Genomic DNA, 28,000 nt, shown 5'->3' on the forward strand with positions numbered 1-28,000 from the left:
ATGAAGATACACTTTCTCCTCTTGGTAGTAGTACTTCTGGTGATCCTTGTCGAGTTCAGCGTCCAAAGGTCTGGGTAAAGTGACTTCAACCTTGGACACTTGATACTGTCACAATGACAATTACCGTCTAGCTAGTGGCACGAAATAGCTCCGCCAGCACGTGACGTTGTTAATGGAATGTATGTTTGTTTTTGGGCACGTTCATGCCAGAGCTAGCGGAAAATGATAGATGGAGAGTTGCATGTACGATTCAGTCTTGTTCATCGCAGCGTGAAACATAGAAACACCATTTGATACGTTTTCCGTAAAACAATCAAGTTTTAGACCGTCCTTGTAGTGGCCGCCCACCAGTAATGACCCCGAGTCAAGACTGATAAGGTCATGACCGATGCCCGTGAAGATCCGGGTTAGAATGGTCTACAGCATCCCAGCTTGTCTTAAGAGGCGATGACAGGGTCGGGTGGTCAGGCTCGCTGACGTATTTGACTGCTCCAGACTCGATTATTTGGAGACCGCCGCCATACAACAGGAACATTGCTTAGTGCGGCGTTAAGCAACAAACAAACAATACGAACCACACGTTCCTTGCAGCAAATGCTTACAACTCGGACCAAACCTTGCAAGAGAAATGTATCCTGCGGGAGCGATATCGCCAAACCACACGCTGGTCGAATTATTCAGCAGGATCTTAATTAGAACAATGTTAATGTGTTACCTTGGCCCGCAACATCCCTGATTTGTCGCCCATTCAACACGTCTGGGGTGAAATGGAGAGACGTTTACGTCATCAAATCTTGAAACAACACTGCTGGAAATCATCTTTCCCAGGGCCGTCTTCCACGTTTAGTGTTCTCAATGAGGCGAAGCTTTCAGTCCTACATCAATACACATGAAAGACACAGTCTAAGCTGACCCTGTAAACATGTTTGTAAACCCTTTTTGTTTTGTGGCTCATTTGCATATGCCAGGATCACTGTGTCTATGGACGGCTGATCGTCACCATTTGAAACAATTGTCTTTCCATGTAATAACATTTCATTTGCGGCAATAAAAGTTTAACACTGATTCTGTTTGTTGTCACAATAAAGTTTGTCTTTGAGAATACCCTTATTTGTTGAAAAGGGTGTCTCGAAGATCATGTCATTGCCAACAGGCAACTTGCCACTGTGTTTGAAATTAATTGACAGTTATGTGTATTGCTACTTAAGCTGGTCAAATGTTACAGTAATCACACCATAGTTGTGGTTCGGCTAATGAGAAGTTAACTTTGGCAGAACAGTCATCAGTCAACTGTTGTGAGAGAAACTCTCCCTATTACAGGTCTTGACTCGATTATGAGGAATGATTGGGAAGAGGAAAATGACATCAAAGTTATTGTTTCCTTCCTGCGTTGGCAAGTCAAATTCCTGTGCTTTCCTTCCTGTTTCCTTCCTGTCTTTTTTCGTTAAGCACATGAAACTTCCCCGGCAAGTCTTTTAGATGTGAACAGAACTTGTGACATAAAACACTCAAGGGCTATAGACATATCTGCGTGTGTTACATTTGCTCTTTAAGCAAATATTGGTTCCCTAATGTTTTATGGAATAGCACATTGCAGCCTTTTTGTGGTTCGGCTAAAGTCGATTGGTTGTGAGGAGAGGAGTATGTACCTTTGCTTGTAAAGTTTTCCTGTCAGCTACTGGTGACTGTCCCAAGTTTAAGTCCATTACCGTTTTGACTGATAACAGTGCTCTCCAACCTCTGCTTTTGGCTGATAATTTGTTTCCTTGTTGGGAGCCATCAGCTTATTCTCCATGATACCAATTACGATTTAGCAGGCAGTCTTATATATTATTTTCTTTACCTGTCTACATTTTCAAGGCGAATTACTCAAAATACTGACCATTTTTGGTGTCTGATAAATTACAACAGTTTCTTGATCAGTTTACTGAATTAAGGCTAAACTAGAACTCACATTTCGTGCTAACTGTGCACTCTATTTAAATGAAGCTGGCACGCTGATAGCATTTTGAACAGGAAATGGAGGCAGATGTTCTTGTTGAACATGAACTGATTCTATTCTACATCTTACATTGGCCGAATTTATTACCGAAGTTTGTGACATCTGGCATGAATGGTAAACTTCATCAGAAACTGTTAGCAGCCTCTTGGAACGACATTCAGCGAGGATCATCATTGATTATGTTGGTGATTTGAATAAAACACTACGCCAGGTAATCAGTATGTGCTTACATGTGCGCTGAGTGCACCACTAGAATAACACCATTGGTATCATGAGACACCTACTTTCAGCAAAAGTGAATTTCAGACCAACATATATTAGGACACATGGGATTCGGATTCCATGGTTACCATGCATTTTAATTGTAAAACAAAAAAATATATCTTGTCCTCGTGCAACTAGATATTGATTTCCAAGAAAGGTTACATGAGCTTCTGAATACATGTGTTTAAGCATCTTTAAGGTCAAAGGTTCAAAATTCAAAATTTCAAATTTCGCACCAGAAACTACGTTGTTCTTAGATTTTTGTCATTTTGACCTTATATTGGCAATAAAGTTCGTGGGCCTTAAACACAATCTTAGAGCATTGGCTCAAAGACATGTTTGAAATAAGTTTGAGCATGTTTAGCCATATCTGGTCAGCCATCTTAAACATAAAAAGTTTGCCATAATAATTTAACACATCCAAGGAAATGTGAAAGTACAAAATGTCCCAAGATAAAACTAATCAGGCTTGGCTAATAATGTTTAGAACTTGATGGCAAAGTGAGTGATGCTGTTTTGACCCCAAACCTTAATGTTGGCACCTTTGAAGCATAAACAACGTTTATAATCAAATATGGATATGTGCACTATATAAATATCCTATAATAATAACAAACTCTCCATGTGCCGGATTGACTACAAGAAAGCATACGACTCTGTCCCTCATGAATGGATTCTGAAGTATCTTCGTTGTATTGACCTCCCTGAGCGACTACTTGATTTACTCAAGTCTTTAATGAGTTGCTGGTCGACTTAACTTGAGATGTGCTTGCAAGGGCAGGTGCAGACTTGGGAATCTATTCCAATCAGAAGGGGGATGTTTCCGGGAGGGTCGGGGTGGGTGGGGTGGGTTGGGTGGTTGTGTGTGGGGGGGCTCCTTCAGTCCTTTGCGTTTGTTTGTCTCTAAATCCTTTGGGCTTTCTGCTCAATAGATGGGAGGGTTACCAACCCGGACTTCCTCAGCACAGATCCCCAACATCGCTTACTCATCTCCTTTACATGGAGATGGTCATCGAGCTCCTTGCCAAAGGAGATACCAATTTGAAAGAACAGGTTCTCCTTGTCGAGTCCTTTTCTCATGATATTGGCATGACATTTGGACTCGACAAATGTAATCTGAAACGTTGCAAGGTAGTTAATGATGGATCGGTCAAGTTACAGGGGGCAGGAGTTATTGAGCATCTTGCGGAAGATCAGGCCTACACCTATCTTGGAATGCAAGCTCGAGACAAGTTCCAGAATGCCTAGAATCAAGAAAAACTTCGGGCCGAGTAAAAATCTCGCTTAAAGAAAATCTGGAGTGCAGAGTTAAATGCTTGAAACAAGGTCAAAGCCACCAATATATACTGATACAAAAAAGAAACTTCACATTCTTTCTTCAGGGCACTTTAAAAGAACAAGAGATGGTAAGATGGTGAAATTGTAATTATTTCATTGCTGAGATCTGTGTGATGTACTCGATACACTGACAGTGCCATAATCAGTTCCATTAGGCTACAACGCCGTTCCAAAACATGGGTCTACAGAATGTCAAGTCACAAGAATAAAAATGCGAAATGTCTCAGTTCAATATCGTGTATGGCCGCCCCGCGCATTCACCACTGCCAAACAAAGTCTCCTCATCGACTGCCTGATGCTTGTGAACACGTGGTTGGGGATTCTGCGCCATTGCTCTTGCAAGGCAGCGCCAAGTTCCTGCAAATTCTGAGGTTGGTTCCTAAGACCACGAAGCCTTTTCCCAAGTGCATCCCAAACGTGCTGTATTGGATTACGGTCAGGGGACCTCGATGGCCAGTCCATGACGTTGATTCCAGCGTTTTGAAGGAAATTTCGTGTCAACATCGCGGTATGCGGCCGAGCATTTTCATGCTGGAACTGTAGACCTGGGCCATGAGCAACCATGAAAGGAACGAGTTCAGGGGTGAGCACCTGGTCGCGGTAAGCAGCAGCTGTGAGGTTTCCACGGATGATCAGAAGTCGGGAACGGTTGTTCCAACAGAAAGCACGCCACACCATGCAACTTCCGCCCCCGAATATGTCGACTTCCTGTACACAACATTGGGCATACCATTCACGACGTCGTCTCAAGACTCTATGCCTGCCGTCCGCGAATCTGAGGGTAAACCTGGATTCATCGCTAAAGACGACTCGATTCCAGTCTCTCTGAGTCCATCGGAGGTGACGTTGGGCCCACAACAGACGTTGACGTTGATGAATCAGTGTCAATATTGGCCCACGATATGGACGTCGAGAATCGAGATTGGCAGACCACAACCGATTTCGAATGGTCTGTGAGGACAGTCAACCTCTAAACATCTCAGCCCTGGTTTGTGTAGTCGGCAGAAATCTGTCACGTAGGTGACGTAGGACGATTTGACGGTCTTCTGCTCGTGACGTCACACGTGGACGACCCGACCTTGGGCGATCAGAAGTGGTGCCAGTTTGTTGTAGACGACCTCGCAAATCATACACAGTACGACGGCTGCATCCCATTGCTCTTGCGACGTCAATAACTGATCTTCCCGCTTGCAACATGCCAACGGCACGTTCACGTTGCACATTTGACAATCGTTGCATTTCAAGTACCGTTAGAACTGTGGTTTAAAAGTGTTTTTTCAATTCTTGAGGCCAATGCAAACACGTGCATATGAAGAAAACTTCGATGCGAAGATCACGTGATCGACTGCACGTGCAAAACCTGATTTGGCACTAACGTCATTTGCACGACGAATGGATGGGTTTGAGTGGGTTTTGCTAACGTTTTTCTAGAGTCGAAAGATAGGGATCCCATTTCGGATACATAGATGTATCATCAGAGAAAAATTATTCATTATTTTTCAAATTAAATTTTGTGAAGTTTCTTTTGCTGTGCCAATCCTTTCCTATTCCTTTGGAGTAGTTGATTGGACAAAGCAAGATATCCAGAGTCTTGACCGCCTGACCAGAAGGATCATGTCTGATAACAGAGCCCACCACCCTCGTTCCTCTCTCAATCGTTTTATATATATATATGCCAATCAATTCTGGAGGTCGGGGTTTGATTAATGTGGAGGCTCTTCATGATAGAATTTTATTGTGTACTTTTGCATATACACTCTCTCGTAAAAGAAACGCAACCCCTATCTAAATATCTGACATCATTTCTTGAATAAAGATGGTGAATGTAAATTAGAATTTTCTTCAAAATACTGTTAATACGTTCCCATCTGATCAGTATAAGCTCCCAAACGGAACCATTGTCACACATGATGACCTTTGTATCCGTGTTATTTGAGAAAGTGCGAAATTGTCATGTACAAAATGCTAAAAGCCTGTTGCACGTGCAAATCGTTGAAAACACAGTTCATGTAGAGGGTTTTAAAAGCACGCATAGTTTGTAATTTTTCTCTCATAATTTGCTCTGCAAATCAAGTTCGAAAATGCCCCGTTTGAGTACAGCAAATCGAAATATTGCCATTGGTCGCATTGAGGCCGGGAAAGCTTTGGAACAGTTGCCCGTCATCTAAACGTACACAAAACAACAATCTCACGACTTTGGAATCGTTACACACAGTTCCATGCAATTGAAGATCGTCCCAGGAGCGGTAGACCTAGGATCACCACACCGGCTCAGGATCGCTTTTATTCGACTCAGCCACCTACGTAATCGGCATGCCACACCCACCATCACTGCAACACAGGTGCCAGGTTTGAGGAGAGTATCGGCCCAAACCATCAGGAACCGTTTACATGAGGCAAATTTACGTGCAAGAAGACCAGTTGTTGGGCCCGTCTTGAAACGCCAACATCGACGCCAATGTCTCAGGTGGTGTACTAACGCGGGAGATGGACCCTAAGAAACTGGAGAAGAGTCTGGTTTAGTGACGAGTTTCGTTTTTTCTTCTTCAACGACGTGACGGTAGACAACGTGTCTATAGACGAGCAAATGAACGTTTTGCACCGAACTGCGTTCGACAGGTCGACAGATTTGGAGGAGGAAGCATCATGGTATGGGGAGCCATGTCTTACAACCAACGGTCAGACTTGGTCATCATTCGTGGCAATTTGACGGCACAACGGTACATTGATGACGTCTTACAGCCACATCTTCTGCCGATAATCGACCAACAGAGGGAGTTGTTTCAACATGACAATGCCCGCCCTCATACAGCTCGTGCAACAGTGGCATTCCTACAGAATTCAAACGTCAACGTGATGCCGTGGCCCTCCAGATCGCCAGACATCAATCCTATCGAACATCTGTGGGACCAGCTGGATCGTCGTGTTCGTGCACGTACACCACAACCGCACACGTTGGTTGAACTGGCCGCAGCACTCCAGGAAGAGTGGAGAGCAATCCCCCAGGAAAACATCCGCCGTCTGATTCGTTCTGTTCCGAGGAGGTGCACTGCTGTGATTAGAGCTCGTGGCTCTACAACGAGATACTGAAGACAACGCCCCCTAGCGTAAATTGAGAGTTCGATACTGACCTGCATTAACTGTTACGTTATACCGTGCTGACCTAAGGTTCACCATGTCAAATTTCATGGCATTATCTTTAAAAATACAAATGTAATAACCAGTTAAAATTGATATAAACATTACCAAAAAAAACAGGGGTTGCGTTTCTTTTTTGAGAGAGTGTATTTATCGGATGATCCTCTGGTGATGCATGTCAAGACTCATGATGAAAGCAAGGAATTCCACAACTATCTTAAGCGTGCAAAGGTAGTTGGACAAAATCTGAAATTTGAAGTTAATTTTGTTGACTGCGATATACTGCTGGACGGTACAGCGATGGGAGTAAACCAGGTGAAGTCATTCACCAAGTCTGCCCAGAGTCGGTCTATTTTAGAAAAGCCTTCCTGAGACACCACTGCATCGTGTGTACATGAATGCAACAGAATTGCAATCCAACCGACTCCTTCACCTGGATGAAGTCGCCTGGTCTCAAATGTGAAACTGAGGGCTTCCTTTTTGCTGCTCAGGACCAGTCACTTCCCACTCGTAATCGCCAAAATGTGATTCTTTAAGAAAATATTAACATGAAATGCCGACTGTGTAATGAATTTACAGAGACTGTCCAACACCTTGTTAATGGATGTCCTTCCTTGGCACAAACTGCATATCTTAAACGACATGATGACATGGCTCTTTGCTTTTACTATCGTCTTCGCCATGCCTGTGGCTTTGATTCCGAGGTCGGTCCATGTCCAGGGCGTCATGAAAATGATGCTTTTAAACATTTGTGGAATTGGCCCATACACAGCCTCAGAAGAATTCCTGCCAACAAACCGTTTTGATAAAGCAAATGAATTTATATATATCATTGAATTTTCTGTCCCTTTTGACACCAATGTGATTGGCAAGAGTCAGGAAAAGCATGGTAAGTATGCGGACCTCGCCTTTGAAATGTCGTGCTTGCATCCCAAGTACACTGTTGTCAGGCTCCCAATTGTTCTCAGTGCCCTTGGTTTGGTACCTCCTGATCTCTTGGCACAGATCAGGAGAGTGCCCGGGTTCTCCACCGGGAGTACAACCCTTCTGACACTCTGGGTAATGCAGAAGGCTGCAGTGTCGGGGAGCCTTTATATTCTCCGGAAAATTCTTGGTGGGTTCGACTAGGCAGCGTATTCTGCCAGCCTGACTGCCAGGATCATCCAAACCCTGTCTGCTGCATTTTCATCTTTAATCTGTAAAATATAATAATAATGCAAAGACAGGGCTAAGCTATCACGTTGCCCTGCTACACCTTCATCGACAAACGGTCATTTACAACGAAATACTTTAACTGACTAATGTTTAGCGGGGATTGTAAGTTTAGAACAGCATCGTTCGTTTAATAAACAAGTTCAATACAATTTGACACTATGGGAGAAAATGGGGAAAACAATGACATATTTTTGCAACAAGGATAGACCACTGGCGATGCTCCAGGACTTCGACATTGGTGACAGAATCACCCCAGTGGATGTTGAGGATGGTGCTGAGACAGCGCTGACGGAAGCGCTTGAGAGGTCGCAGATGCTGGGGATAAAAGACCCACGACTCAGAGCCGTACAGTAGTGTGGTGAGAACAACGGCTCTGTACACTCTCGTGGTGCAGGCTGGTGGAGGACTTCCGTCTTCTTCAGGCTGACCTCAAGCCTAAAGGGCTGGCCATCCCCTGCAAAGCAGGATATCAAGTGCTGCAAGGTTCTTTTCGTGTCGGCAACGAGGGCAGCATCATCGGCAAAGAGGAGGTCGCGGATCAGTTGCTCCAGGGTCTGTGTGTGGGTCTGTAATTGCCTGAAAGTGAAAAGACTACCATTGACGAAATAGTGGATATAGAACCGTCTTCGTCGTCAATGTCCCATGTGGCCTGCTTTAGCATCATGCTGAAGAAGGTGGTGAAGAGTCAGTGCCAGGATGACCACAGCTGGATGACCATGGTGAGGAAAATTAGGGGACAGCCGAGACATTCCATGATTTTCCACAGGCCTTGTCTGCTCACAGTGTCAAACGCTTTGGTCAGGTTAACGAACGTTATATGCAGACCTCTGTTCCTGGAATTTCGTTTGATGCAGCCTGAAGACGAACACCATATCTGTAGTGCCCCTTTTGGCTCTGAAGCCACACTGGCTCTCTGGGAAGTGGTCTCCAGCTATGGTGTTCAGGAGCACCCGTGCAAGGATTTTTCCCACCATGGAGAACAGGGTTATTCCCCGGTAGTTGGTGCCGTCTGACTTTTCGCTTTTGTATTTGTACAAGGTGAAGATGACTGTATCGCGGATTATCTGGTGATAGTTCACTCTGCTCCCAGCAACAGACAAAGAATTCATGGAGCTTCTTGAGTAGTGACGTTCCCCAATGCTTCTAGTAGATTCCAATCAATTCTAGCTGCCTTGCCACTCTTCAGCTGTTTAGTAGCATGGTGGTCTCTTCGATGGTGGGTAGCTCATCCAGTTCAGTTTTTTTTGGATGTTGAGGAATGAGGAGAATTGCTGATTCCTGGATGACTCGGTTAGCGCTGAAGAGAGTTGGAAGTGTTGAAAGCTCTGTAATCACCAATGTCTGTGCAGAGTTCAGTTCTCTCTGCGAGGTTGGTCCACTCATTCTGGATCTCTTGAGGCTTGCACTGGAAGTTACTGCACACAAGACGGAAGGTAGATTTCTTCCCGGGACAAGATGGTTGTGTTAGGTGGGCCTGGTGAGCCGATCTCTTCTTCGCTAGCAATTCATGAATCCTTGGTTGTTTTCATCAAACCAGTCTTTGTTCTTCTTTGGGGTGAACCAAAGGACTTCTTCAGATGTCTGCAGGATGGTTGTTTTCAGATGTTTCCTCAGTGTTTCAGGAGATGTTTCCATAGCTGGCCCTGTAGACAGCTTCCACTTCAGCTGTTTTGAGATTGCTGAGCTTGATTTTTTTCTTTGGAATCCCTTTGGTTTGGGTTTGAAGTGACGCCTTGAGTGAAGCCGACGGTCAGTGTGACATTCTGCGCTGGGCATCAGACTTGTGTGTAGGACGTCTTTGAGGTCACTCTGGCACACTAAAATGTAATCGATGAGGTGCCAATGTTTGGACCATGGATGCATCCAGGTTGTCTTTTTGCTGGAAGATGGCGTTCGTAATGAATAAAGCTGCTGCTCTGTGCAAAATTCTAGCAGCGAATGCCCGTTGTCAATTCACACCGTGTTTCCCAAGTACTCCTTTCCAAGCGAATCTTGGCCCACTGTGACCTTGTCGAATGTGTTTATGACAAAATATGACATGTATTTTCTTGACAATTATATTGTGTATGTATATTATATTGACAATTGATTTTCCCCGAGAGACCATCTACTGTCTAGCTGTAGCTTTATATTCTGTTTCCATGTGAACAGTTTTCAAAGACAACTGTAGCATTATGTCTTTTTGTTAGTTATTATATGCCTCAGAAACAAATGTCTAAAATCAAATATTGTTATGATGACATACCTCAGCTATCACATGCTTCCTAATTGTATTTCCACGATATCCTGATTAAATATAGCTTTTTAAAATTGATATAGTTTTTAAAACAACCCATTGACATATCCAAAAAATAAGAGCGTTAGGAAAACGATTTTTAAAAGTGAAGGGGATTTTTCTTTTATTAAACATAGAGACAAATCCTAATGAAATAATTTGTACCAGTTTGTGAGTGAATTTTCTCTTGAACATGCTTTTCTTATTCATTCTCTGACATGAGCAGAAGCTTGTTTTCTAAATCTAAATGTGGTACGAATGGTAATATTACCCTAAGCATTATGCATATCCATACACTGTCCGACCCTATTCTCGCGGTACTTAGTGAAAAACTAATGTCATCAATTACTAGGTCGTTTCCAAACTCAAAAACCATAATATGTAAACTCTTGTCTTTCTTTGTCAAGTTGTCATTACATTAAGTGTCATGAATTTCAAAGACAAAATCATCGGTAAACAACATGGGGGTCGCCATCTTGGACAGGAATCGAACTACCGCGAGAATAGGGATATACCTCGAGAATAGAACTTCTTCACTCAGAGTGTATTACTCAAAATGGAACCACCTCCGGTGGTACATGAGTACATAAAATGGAATGTAGAATTTACAAAGTATGCAAGAAGGTGACAGGGAATATATGCAATGATTACTGAACACTAGAACATATAAATTTGATACATTTAGATAAGTGTTTGATTGTTGACATTTTAGTACTTGACATCAATTTTTTATATGTGGAGAGATTAGGGAAGGAACAAGAGCTATTTTCTAGATGAGTGATACGTTGTTGGCTAAAATATGAACATCTGAAGATGTAATGGAATTCATCCCCAGTTAACTGGAAGTTACAAAGGCTACATACTCTTTCATTTCTTGCGAAATTCGTCCATCTCCCACTTTCTATTGGCAATTTAGGGTTAGATGTTTTAAAATATAGAATAGGTTTCCATATATTTTCTGATGGCAGTAGGTATTTGTCGAGTGAAGGAGAGTTTTTAAAAATCTTATAATATTGTCCTTTTGATGAATTATTTATTTCACTGGTCCACGATTGTAAAAACTGGTCTTTTAGGATTGATTCATATTTTTATATGATATAGGATTGAGTATAATGAAAGCGGTTTACAAATACATCCGTTAAGCCGCATTTACAAAATATATGTTTCACACGATAGCCAGGTAATATCATCCATGATATAATGTAAGATGAAAGCTGCTATTTTGTTATTTGGATGGGAAAATTTCAATTTGCACCAATAAGTGATTAATCGCTTGGAGATTTGGAGCTGAATAGGTTGTCTTCCAAGTTCTCCATAAACCATAAAGTTCGGGGTGTTATATCTAAGACCAGTAGCTATTTCAAGGAATTTAAGATGAACACGTTCAATGACATCGCAATTTTCGAATCCCAATATTTCACATTCATACAGTTAGACTGGATAAACCAATGTATCAAATGCAGACAGTATGATATCTAACGGTAACTTTATATTTCTTGCTCGTTTTAGCAATGATATAGATGCCTTCATGCCGAGTTCTGCAACGTGTTTAATGGCAAAGTTCAGACGTCCATTTCTATGTAATAATATTCCTAAATATTTATATGTATCGGTAATCTCTATTGTCTGATCAGCGAGATAAACGTGTTTTTGTAATTAGCCGCAGGTCCAGAACTAAACATCAATATCTTAGTTTTATCAGTATTTCCATGTTGTACAATACGTAGCAAAGTTATTAACAGCATTTTGTAAATCATCATGTGTGTCTGCAACGAGGACTGTGTCATCAGCATATAGAAGTACAAGCAGTTTGAGATAAAGCGCTATATTTTCAGTGTTAGAATGAAGTTGTATTCCACCGCACGATTCGTTTTCTAAATATAACTCTAAATCATTAAGGAATATTGAAAAGAGTAGAGGGGACAAATTTTCCCCTTGCCCGACACCAGACAAATATGAGAAGAAAGGGGATTTATCGTATTGGAGCATTACACATATGCATGATTTGATGTCGTTATATATTTTGAATCAAAATTAGTAGTTTTCCCTTCACACCAATATGTTTTAATTTATACCAAAGGCCGGCTCTCCATATTTTATCAAAAGCTTTCGAGAAGTCTACAAAAGCGCAAAATAATTATTATTAGTCTCTTTCATTTTATGAATAAGATTCTGAATAATGAAAACATTATCCGTTGTGGACAAGCCCTTTCTAAAACCATCTCGTTTTTGTCACAAAATGTGGTGAGCCTGTCGTTTATAATGCTGGGCCTAGATTAGCGCTAAGATAGTCGTAAGTGCCATTCATTAACCTTAACTTACGACTATCTTAGCGCTAAGATAGCTTCGAAAATCTAGGCCCTGGTGAATAATTTACCAAAACAACTTAAAATAGTTATCGGTCGATAAAAAGCAGGATCCATACGATTACAGCCTTTCTTATGAACAGGCCGAATGATACCATTCAACAATGACTCAGGCAATACTCCGCTTTCTTGTACTGCATTAAAATATTCTTGATAAAATTCATTAGAATTGACGAGGTTGAAGTCAAGTGTTCATTTTGAATAAAATCTAATCCAGGGGCTTTGTTTCTCTTGAGTTTTTGTAAAGCTACATTAATTTCAACTAGTGATATTTCGTCATTAAGTATACTGTCATCATAGTCAGGGTGATCTAAGTCAATATCTGGCTGTATAACTTCATTAATAATTGACTCATTTACATTCTTGAAATAATTATGGAAATCCTCGAGTGATACAGGATAGTTCGTATTATTTGCTCTACCATTCAACAAACTCCAAAAACATCACGGAGATGTGCATCAACCTTGTGCATGTAAAAACATAGATCAGTTCGAGATCAGATGCCTTGAAGGTAATCATCCCCAAGCTCACTCCTGTGTTTTTACAATTCTTCTTTCTGGGAACTAACCGAATACTCACATCTCCGCCGCGTCGCCTGCTTACAAATTCGCGTGCCCGAAGCAAGTTCCTGTTTACAGCGCCCTCTGGTGAAGGGAGATAAACCACTATCGTGTTGACCGCGGACCGCTAGTGGCAAACGTCCCGGGTTGAAATAAAAGTTTGAAGCTAGGCGGTATAATTAAATTAAATCATAGAACTTTTTAACTGTACATATTCATCGTCTGTAACCCTGCATACATATCAAATTAAATGTATATTCTTTTTTTTTAAATAGATCGATATAAAAGGCAAACATGCATGCACATAATTAATTACGATCAACAAAATATGGCAAAGGAAAGTACCGAGCTTGGTAGTATAGGCTGGCACATTTCCTAAAAAAGGATGTAGAATCTATCGCATGTGTACTGTTTACGAACATGTGCATGACAAACCCTGAATACGGTGGCGTGCCGACGTCGAGCCACTGCTGCAAGTGCCACCATTCAACCGACCGATTGCCGTGACAGGTTTAACCGGTCAGCCCACGTCGGCCCAACGGTTTTTGCCGACTTTACCTATACCGACGTCGGATCCAACGAAGCTATGTTATCTTGGATCAGAAAGCATTACACCACTGTTCAAATCAGATATCTGTTGATGTAAAGAAGGAAAACAGGTTAATTTTATTGATGCTATGTCTAAACAATTAAAATATGAACTTTTTCATGACTGTTATAACCATCTGATTATTGTGAAGGCATACTACATAAAGACAATGCAAGTCAGTATTATGTAAACCATTTGATGTTTACTACACTGAACAGTGTCATCTATTATAGAGATTGGAATTTATAATTAGTATATATATACTGAGTCAAGAAAGAAACTTCACATTCTTACTTCAGGGCAGTATAAAAGAACAAGAGATGGTAAGATGGTTAAATTTTTATTATTTCATTGCTGAGATCTGTGTGATGTACTCGATACACTGACAGTGCCATAATCAGTTCCATTAGGCTACACCGCCGTTCCAAAACATGGGTATACAGAATGTCAATTCACAAGAATAAAAAATGCGAAATTTCTCAGTTCAATATCGTGTATGGCCGCCCCGCGCATTCACAACAGCCAAACACCGTCTCCTCATCGACTGCCTGATGCTTGTGAACACGTGGTTGGGGATTCTGCGCCATTGCTCTTGCAAGGCAGCGCCAAGTTCCTGCAAATTCTGAGGTTGATTCCTAAGACCACGAAGCCTTCTCCCAAGTGCATCCCAAACGTGCTCTATTGGATTAAGGGCAGGGGAATTCGATGGCCAGTCCATGACGTTGATTCCAGCGTTTTGAAGGAAATTTCGTGTCAACATCGCGGTATGCGGCCGAGCATTATCATGCTGGAACTGTAGACCTGGGCCATGAGCAACCATGAAAGGAACGAGTTCAGGGGTGAGCACCTGGTCGCGGTAAGCAGCAGCTGTGAGGTTTCCACGGATGATCAGAAGTCTGGAACGGTTGTTCCCACAGAAAGCACGCCACACCATGCAACTTCCGCCCCCGAATCTGTCGACTTCCTATACACAACATTGGGCATACCGTTCACGACGTCGTCTCCAGACTCTATGCCTGCCGTCCGCGAATCTGAGGGTAAACCTGGATTCATCGCTAAAGACGACTCCATTCCAGTCTCTCTGGGTCCATCGGAGGTGACGTTGGGCCCACAACAGACGTTGACGTTGATGAAACGGCGTCAATATTGGCCCACGATATGGACGTCGAGAATGAAGATTGGCAGCCCGCAACCGATTTCGAATGGTCTGTGAGGACAGTCAACCTCTAAACATCTCAGCCCTGGTTCGTGTAGTCGGCAGAAATCTGTCACGTAGGTGACGTAGGACGATTTGACGGTCTTCTGCTCGTGACGTCACACGTGGACGACCCGACCTTGGGCGATCAGAAGTGGTGCCAGTTTGTTGTAGACGACCTCGCAAGTCATACACAGTACGACGGCTGCATCCCATTGCTCTTGCGACGTCAATAACTGATCTTCCCGCTTGCAACATGCCAACGGCACGTTCACGTTGCACATTTGACAATCGTGGCATTTCAAGTACCGTTAGAACTGTGGTTTAAAAGTGTTTTTTCAATTCTTGAGGCCAATGCAAACACGTGCATATGAAGAAAACTTCGATGCGAAGATCACGTGATCGACTGCACGTGCAAAACCTGATTTGGCACTAACGTCATTTGCACGACGAATGGATGGGTTTGAGTGGGTTTTGCTAACGTTTTTCTAGAGTCGAAAGATAGGGATCCCATTTCGGATACATAGATGTATCATCAGAGAAAAATTATTCATTATTTTTCAAATTAAATTTTGTGAAGTTTCTTTTGCTGTGCCAATCCTTTCCTATTCCTTTGGAGTAGTTGATTGGACAAAGCAAGATATCCAGAGTCTTGACCGCCTGACCAGAAGGATCATGTCTGATAACAGAGCCCACCACCCTCGTTCCTCTCTCAATCGTTTATATATATATATGCCAATATATTTGACTCAGTATATATAAATTTATTTATTTAACATATGTGATGAACAATTGAATTTGGACAGTACCCTTGAATATGTACGTATCCTGGTACAGCTTCTTCTGTGTCTGAAAAATATTTGGACATAAATAGCTCCTCTGAATCACAAATTACGATCGCTCAGGTTAAGTTTAGATACATTGCTAATACTAAGATTGGTCAGAATTTAGTGTTATATGGTTTCAAATTCAGAGTTAAGTCCAGACATAATATTATCACATGAATTTTGTCGGACTGTATGTTTAGTGCTAGGAATATCACCTGCACCGACTTCGGTTACAATCAAACTATATGTAAATATTCATACTATAAAATGTCTTACCAAGTGTTACCTGTGTCTTGTTACAGACTATACCTTAGTCCATCTTTGTTAACTAATTGGTCATGGCCTATTGGACCCAGACTCTAAACAATGGATTCCACCGCCTCGCTTCGAACGGCCTGGTGATTCATGGTTGTTGCAGTTTATTAAAGGATTTTTAAAAAGGTCACTACACATTGTTTATAATCGATCTTAATGAACACTTAGATACATATAATATACAAAAAGTACAGTTATAAACAGTAATATTACATTATACAGCTCCTATTGTGAATCTAAAACGCACCTCCCTCGAAAGCATTTTGCCAATTCGCAAGATAATGAGGTAGGCGGTCACGTGGTCGCGTGACGTCATACCCGAGAGTCGCTACATCAACACACGGAAAATACAGTGGTAGCGAGCCTGTTCGCTTCTGCTTCTAGTTTAGCAAATAAATAAATCCACGAAGTCAAACCTGGATTTGGATGGTATACTAAAATTTATATACAGATAATATCACATACATACAACCTGCTCAATTTGAAAGTATTTCTAGCGGCAAGACCAACAGGAATATTGACGACGATTCCACCAGTTGACAACATACAGCCGTGGGACGATCCCGATCCCGACTACGTTTTGAATCGACCTACTGCTGACTTATATGCAAGCCACTTGCCTATCACATGTTCATGGAAAACCGATTAGATACTGAATTAATTTTTCAGCAGTCACAGTAAAATTTGCAGTCATGATAATGTTCGATCAATGTGCTGAGCCTGTCTTCCGGTATACATCGGTATGGGAAGGTAAACACTGAAATAGTTACGTTTGAGGTTCATGATTTTATTAAGGTTATTATGTAAGTTTCAACTTTATTTTATAAAATGCGTCTTCTGATTAAATTTATCCGTAAAGTTTTTAGAATGGTGATAATCTTTTCTATGAAATACGTACCATTACGGAAGTTGATAAGTTCAATCTCACGACTGTACTGTAGAGAAGTACCCTAAATTCGTTAGTGTATGTTTTCGGAGAAGTCGGTATATCGGTGCATCAAACATCAGTTTGTTACATTTTCAATTTCCATGCACATGTAAAGCATCGGTTATATGTCGTGATACTTTGTCATATAAATCTGCAAAATATACATAAAATGTAAAATGTTAAAGATCTGTACAGTAACCTCCTTAACAGCTGATAATAGATATAATAAAGAAATATAGATGCAATAAATGCTGACAAATCCTTATCGTTCTCTTTAACTGTCAGCTAGTGAAAAAGAAAATTCTTCATAGTGTTCTAGTAGTAATATGTAAAGTGTGATCAGTCCCAAAGGAAGACCAGCGATCAAATCAAGAAACCAGCACACAAAAATTAAAGCAACTATTTTATTTGCATACTTTAAACTGTTTATGTCAAAATAATGAATGCAATAACACCATGTGACACAGTGGTGACTGCAGTTTGGAAACATTAACCATCTGAACAAGTCCCAGGATTCAAACAGACGAATACAACAGACCTTACGACATCAGGCACAACTGGTTTCCGTTCACACCCTAGACACAAAAACATGATTTCATTTTATATCTTGATGTCAGTGAATTCACCAGTTCCTGTTTACTAGTTATAACTGAAAGTATCTGGCAGAATATCCTGGAAAAATAGGCTGTTGCGTTCTGCAAGTCTGTAGGAAGGAAACATGTTTTTTCTCTCAAGAATGGCCATGAGTAGGATGAATTATATTTACCACGTGTTGGTTTCTTGTTCACTGGCTTGGCCGCTTTGTTTAGGCCTAGGGGGTAGCTGATTCCCCAGTTGGGTTCTCTAGTCATGGTCACTTTAGGGTATTTAGGCTGTTTTCATTGATGTGAAATGGTGCCATGTACATCCTAAAAAATAGCATTAAAGTGGCATTTTTACATTCGCCAAAAACAAAACCCACAAAGAAATACATTATCTGAATGAACATATTTCCCTGATTTTCCCACGCACACACACAATTCACATACCATTTTAACATGGTAAGGGAGCAGTCCCTGGTGGATAATTATCTGATATGACTCATTTTTAATTATGTTTTAAAACGTATGTGCTCTCTCTCACCACCGCACCCATATGTTGCACGTTCTCATTTGTCCATGCCCACCCTCATCCCAATCCCTCCACACACACTCACACAACACACCCGTCTCGGGAAATAGATGACTTGGCCCTACTGAGTAACAGTAACAGTAACAGCGGCAGTGAAAATATATCTCTGATCGAAAATAGGACATGAGCGCAAATTATGACGTACTTTTTCATCAACTATTGCTTTATATAGCTAGCTACTGGAGTGTTTATTTTGCTCCAAAACAACTACATCTTAAAACTCACCTGCAACCAACGTCGCCTACGGAATGCAACTCTCGGTCTCAGTCCCAAGTTGACATTTCGGCCTCTGTGTTTGTTTGGAATGTCGAAAGGAATACCCGATATATAGCATCCTTATTAAAGTTTAAGTTTGCCTATTCGTATCCATATTTCGCCAGAGGTTAGGTCTCTTTCATAGCACTTCTTCGAAAAGTGTAACGAACAGATGACCGTCCGTGGAGGGCTTCACAAATTCCGCACGATGACAGTAAACAATCTATGTCCTGTTGTCAAATAGAATTTCTCAGGAAATGTACATCCGTGTTGTTTACGCAGTTGGATAATCATCAAAACTTGAAGTGCAGTTGTTAGTTTCCAATACATAATCACAACAACGCTTCATTCAAAATATTGCGCTTCGTGTCACTTTCAACTCAATGGCACATACACTACTGACATGTCAAAACACTGAGCGGACTCTCGGGTATGACGTCACACCCACAGACGGCAGACCGCTAACAATATAAATATGCATACGAGTGGGCGGGGCTAAAGCGGTTTTAGTTTTGGTGCATATCTATAATTTTTACGACTATTTTTCGTAAATGGATGGTGCAGGTGTGGTATATATTCATGTTTGAATGACATTATGTAATAAAAATGCATAGTGTTTAACCTTTTTAAAAATCCTTTAAGGAATACAATTTATCTATAGATGGATGGACATTTCTAGGATATTAATATTACATGATTTACACAACCTATCTTCCCTTTTATCTTCATAAATCTACTTTTCTCAATCAACTGATCATGTGATGAGCAGCGAAAACGTGCTAAACTTACTCTATTTTTTCATCGTGACACATGATAGATAATGCTCAGAATTAATGCATGGTTTAAAAGAAGAATAGTAATCACATTTCGTAGAAGGGGAAGTTTTTCAAGCCAGTTTTGTTGGTATATATCTTTCAATCTTTGCGTAAATAAACTAATAAACGTTGAGGGAAACTCAGCATCCCGCTCATACCTGTTGTAAATACAACATTCTTTACATTCGTTACCCAATTTGTGTGTCCATTTCTATCATTAATATAAAATCAGCATTTTACATACTTAAAGGTCTTAGCCAATATTTGATTACTTTAACTTGTGAATTTGTACCAAGAGGAAACCTACCACACTCACCATAAATCATTACATTAGTTGTGCTCATCTTTACCCCAAGAAACGTCTTGCATGCAAGTAAATGAACTCGTTCTGTTTGGTCAAAATATTGAGATCCCCAAATTTCAGCGCCGTATAATAGAATCTGACTAACTTTAACATCAAATATTCTGAAAAAGGATGCTAAATTTAAATCTCCAAGTATTTAACATGTTTTCAGTATACCTATCAACACCTTTTGTGCTTGAATAGATGCGTACTTTGCATGGGTTGACCAGGAAAGCTTATTAGTAAAATATACACCTAGGTATATATGAGGTTGTAGATTCAATCTGATTGCCTTTATAATACCATTTCGTGTCGAGACCATTTACATCCTTTTTTGAAAGTAATTATTTTTGTTTTACTCATATTCACATTCAGATTGTTCGCAATAACTTTATAATTCATTTATTTGCTTCTGGAGACCAACAATTGTACTAGAAATAAGAGCAATGCCATCTACAAACAATGAAAGACAAAGTTGGAACACATCTGGATGTAACTGAATACCATTTCTGCAATTTTTTTCAATTTGCATTGCTAATTCATTGATAAGGAAGGAGAAAGATCACCTGGTGATTCATTATTGCAATCTACCAATTAAAGATTTCCCTGGTGTATCATGGAATCACCGAACAACTATTTCATAACATAACACTTGACATACTGTCCTTGCACTAGCGTTACCAGTGAAGGTGAAGGCTATACTGTCTAAGTGTATTAGTAACACGTACACCTCACATCGCATCAGGGCACCTAGCGGATTAGTGAAGGGAAGTAAAATAAAGAAGTAAATTAAAAACATTGCGTATCTTGAAGCATTGTTTTGCCTTATGCAACAACTTATCATAATTGTTATGTATGATGTCTATTCTAATATTCTACCATAATTACGTGGAATATTTGAATTGTATTGGACAATTAACAAAATTGGACGCAATGAATTTGGATTGAAAATACTTCTGATTTTATGGCTGCGTCACTGCGCACTTATACAACAATGCCACACTACTTCCGACTGACCACCAACAAGGCTGAAATTAACGAGACGTGATGGAAATAATATTAATAAAACATTTATCTCGAAAATGCAATTATATGATTTTATCCTCCACATTTATTAGAGAACATCCCTCTCGTACTAGCGGGTCCATTATGAGCATATACAAACTCAATTACAATTCATAAGCCCACCATAAACAAACAATATTTAACTTATCAGAAAAACGTATAAACATACATCCTTAAATAGACACAATTAACAGCAAAATGTGAGTAAAACTTTGCCTATATGGTAAACGGTATATGGCTTACACAGCATGAAATATCCCGTAATTTCGAAGCACTTCCTAAAGAACTGGCGTCACACCTTCGACTACTCGCAAGATAAACGCCAAATTTATGCAATCATACTCCCTCGTGTCCCGCTGCATCGTTCAAACAGTACACGTCAAAACTGAACTACCATAATCCTGCTTTCTACCAGCTTCCCCGCCAGAACATCACTGCTGGTGATCCATGTTGGTACACTTAAAGACGCTTGGCCAATCTAATTTTCAAACACAGTCGGTCTTACTATTTAAAATCCTATCACTCTCACATATATACTTCAAAGTTTGTGATTCAATTGTTAATTTCTTAACGACATATTTGGTGTATACTTTGATTGTAACCTTATGAAGCAGTGCTGTTGACAAAGGTTTTATTGAAAGTGTCTATTTTTAGGAACGTTTGTTCTCGGACAATCTGCAGCTACAAACACGTGAGACGATGTGCATATCGGACGTGGAGGAGGTATGTGGAACCAGTGCATGTTGTAACAATTCACATGATTAGTTATAGGGTGAATACATTCTGCACATTTCTATTTTTTGGTCCTAATACGTGGCCCCATGCCTTGAGCACACGCTCGGAGAGCTGAAGATTGGTGGTTCATTCAGTTGCAGTGTCATACTGACCAACGTTGTCACCCATTTGGGGGCTCGATATTAAAGGGATACGACGACAGTTCAGTTAAATTGTGCGTAGTGGTATCTCAATGGTCTAATGGAATCATACCAGTACTTCCTGAACTCGTAAGACTGACACATACACACTCATTTGCACACATTCATATACACACACTCTCACACACATAGACATATACAGAGACACACAAGCATACGTGAACACACACACACACACACACACATACACACACGTGTGTATGCAAGCCGCCAAGTTGGTCCATATTTTTTAATACGAAGTTCAACTGCATTTCGCTCACCTACTATATATTGTATATGGCAGAGACTATGTCGCCTGTTTCAATATGTCACTACACAGTGTGTGTGATTAACGTGTAGAACTATTCATTTTACAAGATTTACAATTCAATTAGACTTACTATGTGTTTAGCAATCACAAAATTGAACAATTGCAGTGGATTTAAGTTTGTATGTCGCCCATAATCATCGTCATCAATGAGATGTTCCCTCTGATTCCACTATTCAGCTGCTGCTACTACAAGTGGTACTGGGTGCCGGATTATCGGACTGTATATTTCTGCTGTCCTGGCTGGACAACCTCAACCGACCAGAACTGTAACCGACGTAAGACTGGTCCCTTCACATAGTAACCGCATAACGTATTTATCAGCTGGAATCTGTGAGGCTATATTAACCGAATTATAATCTGCAATTACAGTGCTAAGCATGTAGTGTTCATAAAAGAAGTATCGAGTTCCTTCGCTGCTTTGTATTTTAGTCGAGAGATTCAACAGTTTGCACAATGTGATGACACGTTACAGTTGTGAGAAAGGACATGAGGGGATAATTTGATTTGTTTGATGTCATATTTCCAGCAATCTGCAGCCCTACCTGTAAGAACGGGTGTACCTGTGTGCTACCCAACACCTGTCAGTGTAGTGATGGCGCTATAGGACCAACGTGTAACACGTGTATGTATTGTTAATGCCTTTCCTTTAACAGTAATAGTATAATAGTAAAATAGTATAATAATAAAATAGTAAAAGTACAGTTTGTCCAATTGGTGGATTAAATTCTTACGTACACAGAAGAAATCACTAGAGTTGCAAAGGATATGGTTTCGCTTGATCTATCTTTAGTTTTTGGTTTGTTTTTCAGTGGTATGTAACTACCAGAGGCCCTGTTTCCCCGGTAGCTGTACACCAGGTTCCAGTGTCAACTGTGACTGTTCTTCAGGCTTCACGTCTCCGTCAACTCGTCCGAGTGACTATTAGACAATGTACTGGTTCATGATGTTTACACTATAAGCTCATGTCAATTACAAAGTCAATTAAGGACCAGTGGTATATTCTTCTCAACCACAAAATAAATGCCCATGAAAAAGTTCGTTGTGTACACCTGTCCTTTCACTATGGTTACCTGTGATAAAAATGGAATATGTAATAACACATCGATTAAATGAGGTAAGGAATGTGCGTGAACTTTGTAAATATAGTCAAAGTGGATAGATCCCAAATTTCACACTGAGGACGGTTCGTGATGCATAAGGTAACAAGCGGCTGAATGTCTATGGTAATTTTTGTTACAGTGGAATCACCCCAGAAGCCAGAGATTTACGAGATCGGCGCCAGACTGTCGTTCTGGCAGCGGGGCACCGGGATGCTAACCATGGAGACGTATTCCCTGTACGTGGACTCCACCATGTCCAATGTTTCTGACTCCGTGTGGACAAACAGGGAGAGATTCAACTGGGTGAACGTCACTGCGTCTGCCCATTACATGACGGATAATCACACTCAGCCCTTTTTCATCAAGAGCTATGGCATCGGTATTGCTAAAGCCGAAGTTGACATTCATCACGAGAAACTACCTTTGACTGGTGGGAATATTTACCTCATTGAAATGATAATGATAGAGTACGAGTAAAATCGGATGCTATTCTACGTAATGCTAATTATACATAAACCATAATAAAGTGTAAGTCAGAGAGACTGGAGGTGTTGATTCTAAAAACATAACGAGGATGGTTCTTTACTATCGGTTCTACTTCCGGAAGCATCACAAATTATCATGATTATGTCTTAGGAAGATCGATAAACCAATCAGAAATGAAAACATCTTCATGATCAGCACAATGAGTTCATTTCATTCGAAACGCGTTTATAAATCCGGCCTGATAACAATACATTTTGTCATGCATTCAACCGACATTAGAAATACATAATTATTGTTGTATACGCAAACATAAATGTCATATGCTATACGTCACACCAAACTAAATCAGCGTCATTTTGTTGCAAAAGTTACAAAATACTTCGTATCTTACATTTTTCTTCTAGGGTCAACTCCGATTGTCAGTATTGACACAACTCTGCCCTGCACACCGACTGTGTCTTCCCACAACCCCACCTCCGACACCTACTACTGTGACATTATCAAACCAGACTACAACAGATCTCTGGAAAACGGAGATACGTAAGATCTTTTCCTCTTTTGTAAAACGTGTTATGTTGGAAAATACACTTTCCTTGTGATATACTGATGTTACGACTTCTTCTGGCAGCCTCGGTGTGCAAAATCGACGATACTGTATGCTTGCGACTTGGTTCTTCACTCTTAGAGTGTGGTTGCGAATAGAATTGTCCAATAAACTGTACAACCATTATTTATTCTCTAAAGAATTCACCAATTTTGTTAATAGTGTCCTACACAGAACAATCGAACTGTCAACTCAAGACATAACATTCTGTGCCAATAGTGACCACAAGCTCAAACACATGATCATATTAGCCAAGCGCCACATCTTTGTCATGACGGTGTGAATCAAGTTTGATCACATACAAAGTGATATTAAAAGATGAATATGACATTGAGAAATTGATATCTAGAAACAAATCTCAGTATTCATTAATTTGAGAGAAAATGGAATATTCTTGAGAATGCCCTGTGATTGTTTGTGACTATGAATTATTTCTACTCTTTAAGTCTGCATGCGTTGTGCCAGTTTTATATACCATTATTCACAAATATATATGTCATTCCCTTGTTTGTGCCATTATAAAATCATGTCTGCAGAACGACGATTCTATCTTAATGAAGTGAATAGAAGAAGACTTCACAAACTCATAGTTCATTCGAGCCTACGTGAGCTCATGAGTGATTCATTTAAGTACACATATGCCGGTCCTCCCTGTACTTGTGTGCACAGGTTTGATTTAGTTGTGCTGGTGCTGGTTGTAAACTACAACTACGTCTTGAAACCATTTGTTCATGGTTTCCATTTGTATTTTGTGACTGGTATATCACTTTTATCAGCAGAATGAATAAGAGAAATCGTGTCTATATAATGGAATCCATACCGTGTACACTTATGGTAGGGAATTGAGAAAGCTTTTATTGAAAAGAATATCGTCATGGTAAATGTACTGAGCTATGTATATCTTAAAACTTTTGTTAGAACATATTGAGATAAAAAATGGTAAGGCCAGGAAACGCAAGGGCTACATACGCATCTTTTCTTCTCTACTTCAGACTTATTCTAACATTCAAGGCCTGGAGCGGGGGTTACCGGGCACTCCAGGAAGAAACTTTTTCTGGCCTGATAGACAGAGGAAACCAGAACTACACGGGACATATGGTAGATCAGTCTATGCAGTTCCGTTTTGACTTCAAGGAACCAACCCATAGCTGCCTGGGTCAAGGGTCACCCTGTTTAGGTGAACCATTTTCAATGACGCAAGATGTGACAAAGGTAAACATCATGACATGTGAAAAGGCACCATGGTCATTATTTGTAAAGAATAGAAACAGTTTTGGCATCACTGTCATTGTCATGAAACATTATGTGTCAACATTGTATATGTAGTATTTCCTCAAGATGTACAGGTTTGAATGATACGCTGTCATCTTATTATATCCCCATGTCTTCAACTAAAAGATTATGTTATGTACTCTAAATACGATTGAATGACTTTTTTGCTGATATCACAAGGTCAATAAAAGTCGTTGTATTTATCGTCAAAGTGAATACGTAGTTTTGTTCCATGAATCCTGAGCACACATTCAACACCTATTTTTAATCAAAGCTGCAGAGAAACAGCACACTGCGTATTGTGTCTTACAAGGAACCATGCAATTGCGCAGATCGATGCTCATGCTGTTGATTCACTGGATTGTCTGGTCCAGACTCGATTATTTACAAACCGCCATATAACTGGAACATTGCTGAGTGCGGCGTAAAACTAAACTCACTCACTCACTACAAGGAACCATGACGTGTCTCAACAGTAAATTGTGATAATGCTTATAAATAATTTTAAAATACTTGTCTCTGGTCCTCACTAAATGTCGGGACAGCATAACAATATTCTAAATGGAATTTTAACTGCATATTTAATATAAACCCAAAGCAATATCCTATTGATATCGGCTTGGAACAGGTACATTGTTACACATTATTTTCAGAATCCAATCAATCTCCGCTGGTCCAACTGGAATGATTTTCTTTCTGGCATGTACCGCTATGCCTGGGAGGTATTTAAACTACAGGTGGATGGGAACCAGGTTCTGAAGGAGTATGAACCCTTGAATCCCATATATGGACCTGTTGAAGTCAATCAGTCGTCATCTCCCTCCAACTCCTTCCAAGCCATCTACACACCAACTGCTCCTGGAGTGTACTCCTTCATCCTGGAGGCCTCGGACAAGGCCAATAACTCTGTCTTTGTCAGGAGAATCGCCATATACGACCCCGTGTCCAGTGTTACTATAGATACAGGGGCACACAACCGTCTATACATATCTTCGGCGGATCCTAATGGCGGGTACAACTGGCAAGATGATCCATCTACAGATATCGAGATCACGTGGACCAACCACTTTGTCAACCTGATGCACGAGCAGGGCAAGTGGTTGAACCAAGTCCTCCAATACCCGCCACAGCTCGAGGACTTCTTGAAGAACATCCCCAGAGAGTCCAGACAGGACGACCACGAAGGAAACAGGACAGTAGACGCAATACAAAACAAGAGAGGTGTTGTCAAGTTTGAGATAGCTTATGTGAAGGACAGCAACGCCGGTGTGAATCAGGCGGAATGGACTGATGTTGGACTCAGTGAAATATATACCATACCTCCAGGTAACGAGTTCGTTATTATGCAACATACGTCAATTCGGGATTATACTTACTGCCATGAATATTATTGCAACAGAACTCGACATATTGGTATCTTATAATGGAGTAAATCTATTTATTCACATCACGTGACTACCCTGTTTGTTCTGAAATAATGAATATTCGTTTGTGATTCATAGGTTCACACCTAGGTCCACTGACGAAGAGCGACACGGTGACAGTTTGGGTGAGAGCTACAGACGTCCTAGGCAACACCCGGATAGATTCAACCAGGGTACATTTTGATGATACACCGCCTGAAGTCGAGCAGCCTGTGTTCAGGAGGAACGTCCAGACGAATAACGTTTCATTCAGTTCAACGTGAGTCGTTATATATATGTACCTTAGTATTTCAATGTATTAAAACACACGGATGTTAGTTAGTTCATCAGTTTGATAGATTATTCGTCACATGTCTGTTTTTGGGGGTTTTTTTGTGTTTTTTTGTTGTTGTTGTTTTTGTTTGTTTTTATTCTAGTAATCGGGCCGAGTTTCAACTTTGAGAATACCTGTCATAAGTAATTTTTACCGGTCAAGTGGTCACGCCTTTCATTGTGGTACGCGAGACCTTGCACCCAAACAACCAATCAGAAATGTAGAGGGTCAGTGCCTGGGATTTTCCATAAAACTGCTATTTTTTATTTGACAACACCTCGATGGCATTGTGAAAATGATTTTTTTTCGAGGAGTAATAACATTGACGAGGAAATTAGGAAATATAACATTTTAAGATTTATCCGGACACATGACTGACAGGTTATGAAATTACCGGAGGTTCTTACTTTCTACCTGTCAAAGTCCGGTATATAACCTGATAACGGTAACATTGTAAATCGAAATTACTTTTTAATGTAAAGAAACAGATAATTTTAAGATTCGTTCCCATTCCGGTGTGAATACTTCATAAAGATTCAATTATCATTTTATATTCCATGAAGTTCGTTTTGATAGTCGATGAATAGCACTACGTCGATGTTACTTTCTTTGTCTCATCGCCTGAAATAAAAATAACCAACAATGTCTCACTGCTTTGATTCTAGTGTTGAAGTAAACGTTCTGGACATGCAGAGCGGTATGAAACGTGTGGACCTCTTCATCTGGAAAACTGACAGCAACCTGGCGATTGTTAATGAAACGTTGCCTCACGACCGTAGATGTAAGTGACCATAGATCCTGTGAATCGATAGACAGTTTTTTTGGTTTCTTTGTTCATTTCCATGAACCATATGATTTCACCTTTTTCAACAGTCCTGTAAGGTTTTTTCAACGTG

General features: G+C 40.5%; 1 protein-coding gene across 1 annotated transcript; it reads left to right on the forward strand.

Annotated features, from left to right (window-relative positions):
• LOC124272927 lies at window positions 1-28,000 on the forward strand. The gene is given in 13 exon segments (XM_046708172.1): window positions 1-74; window positions 21,315-21,383; window positions 22,083-22,180; window positions 22,432-22,527; window positions 22,715-22,826; window positions 22,828-22,835; window positions 23,145-23,435; window positions 23,896-24,031; window positions 25,088-25,307; window positions 26,021-26,693; window positions 26,870-27,050; window positions 27,770-27,885; window positions 27,978-28,000. Coding segments are annotated over 13 exon segments (2,082 nt in total). The 3' UTR covers window positions 27,986-28,000.

Source organism: Haliotis rubra, unplaced genomic scaffold, assembly GCF_003918875.1.
Source record: "Haliotis rubra isolate DU_JTF1 unplaced genomic scaffold, ASM391887v1 Scf1741, whole genome shotgun sequence".
Lineage (NCBI taxonomy): Eukaryota > Metazoa > Mollusca > Gastropoda > Lepetellida > Haliotidae > Haliotis > Haliotis rubra.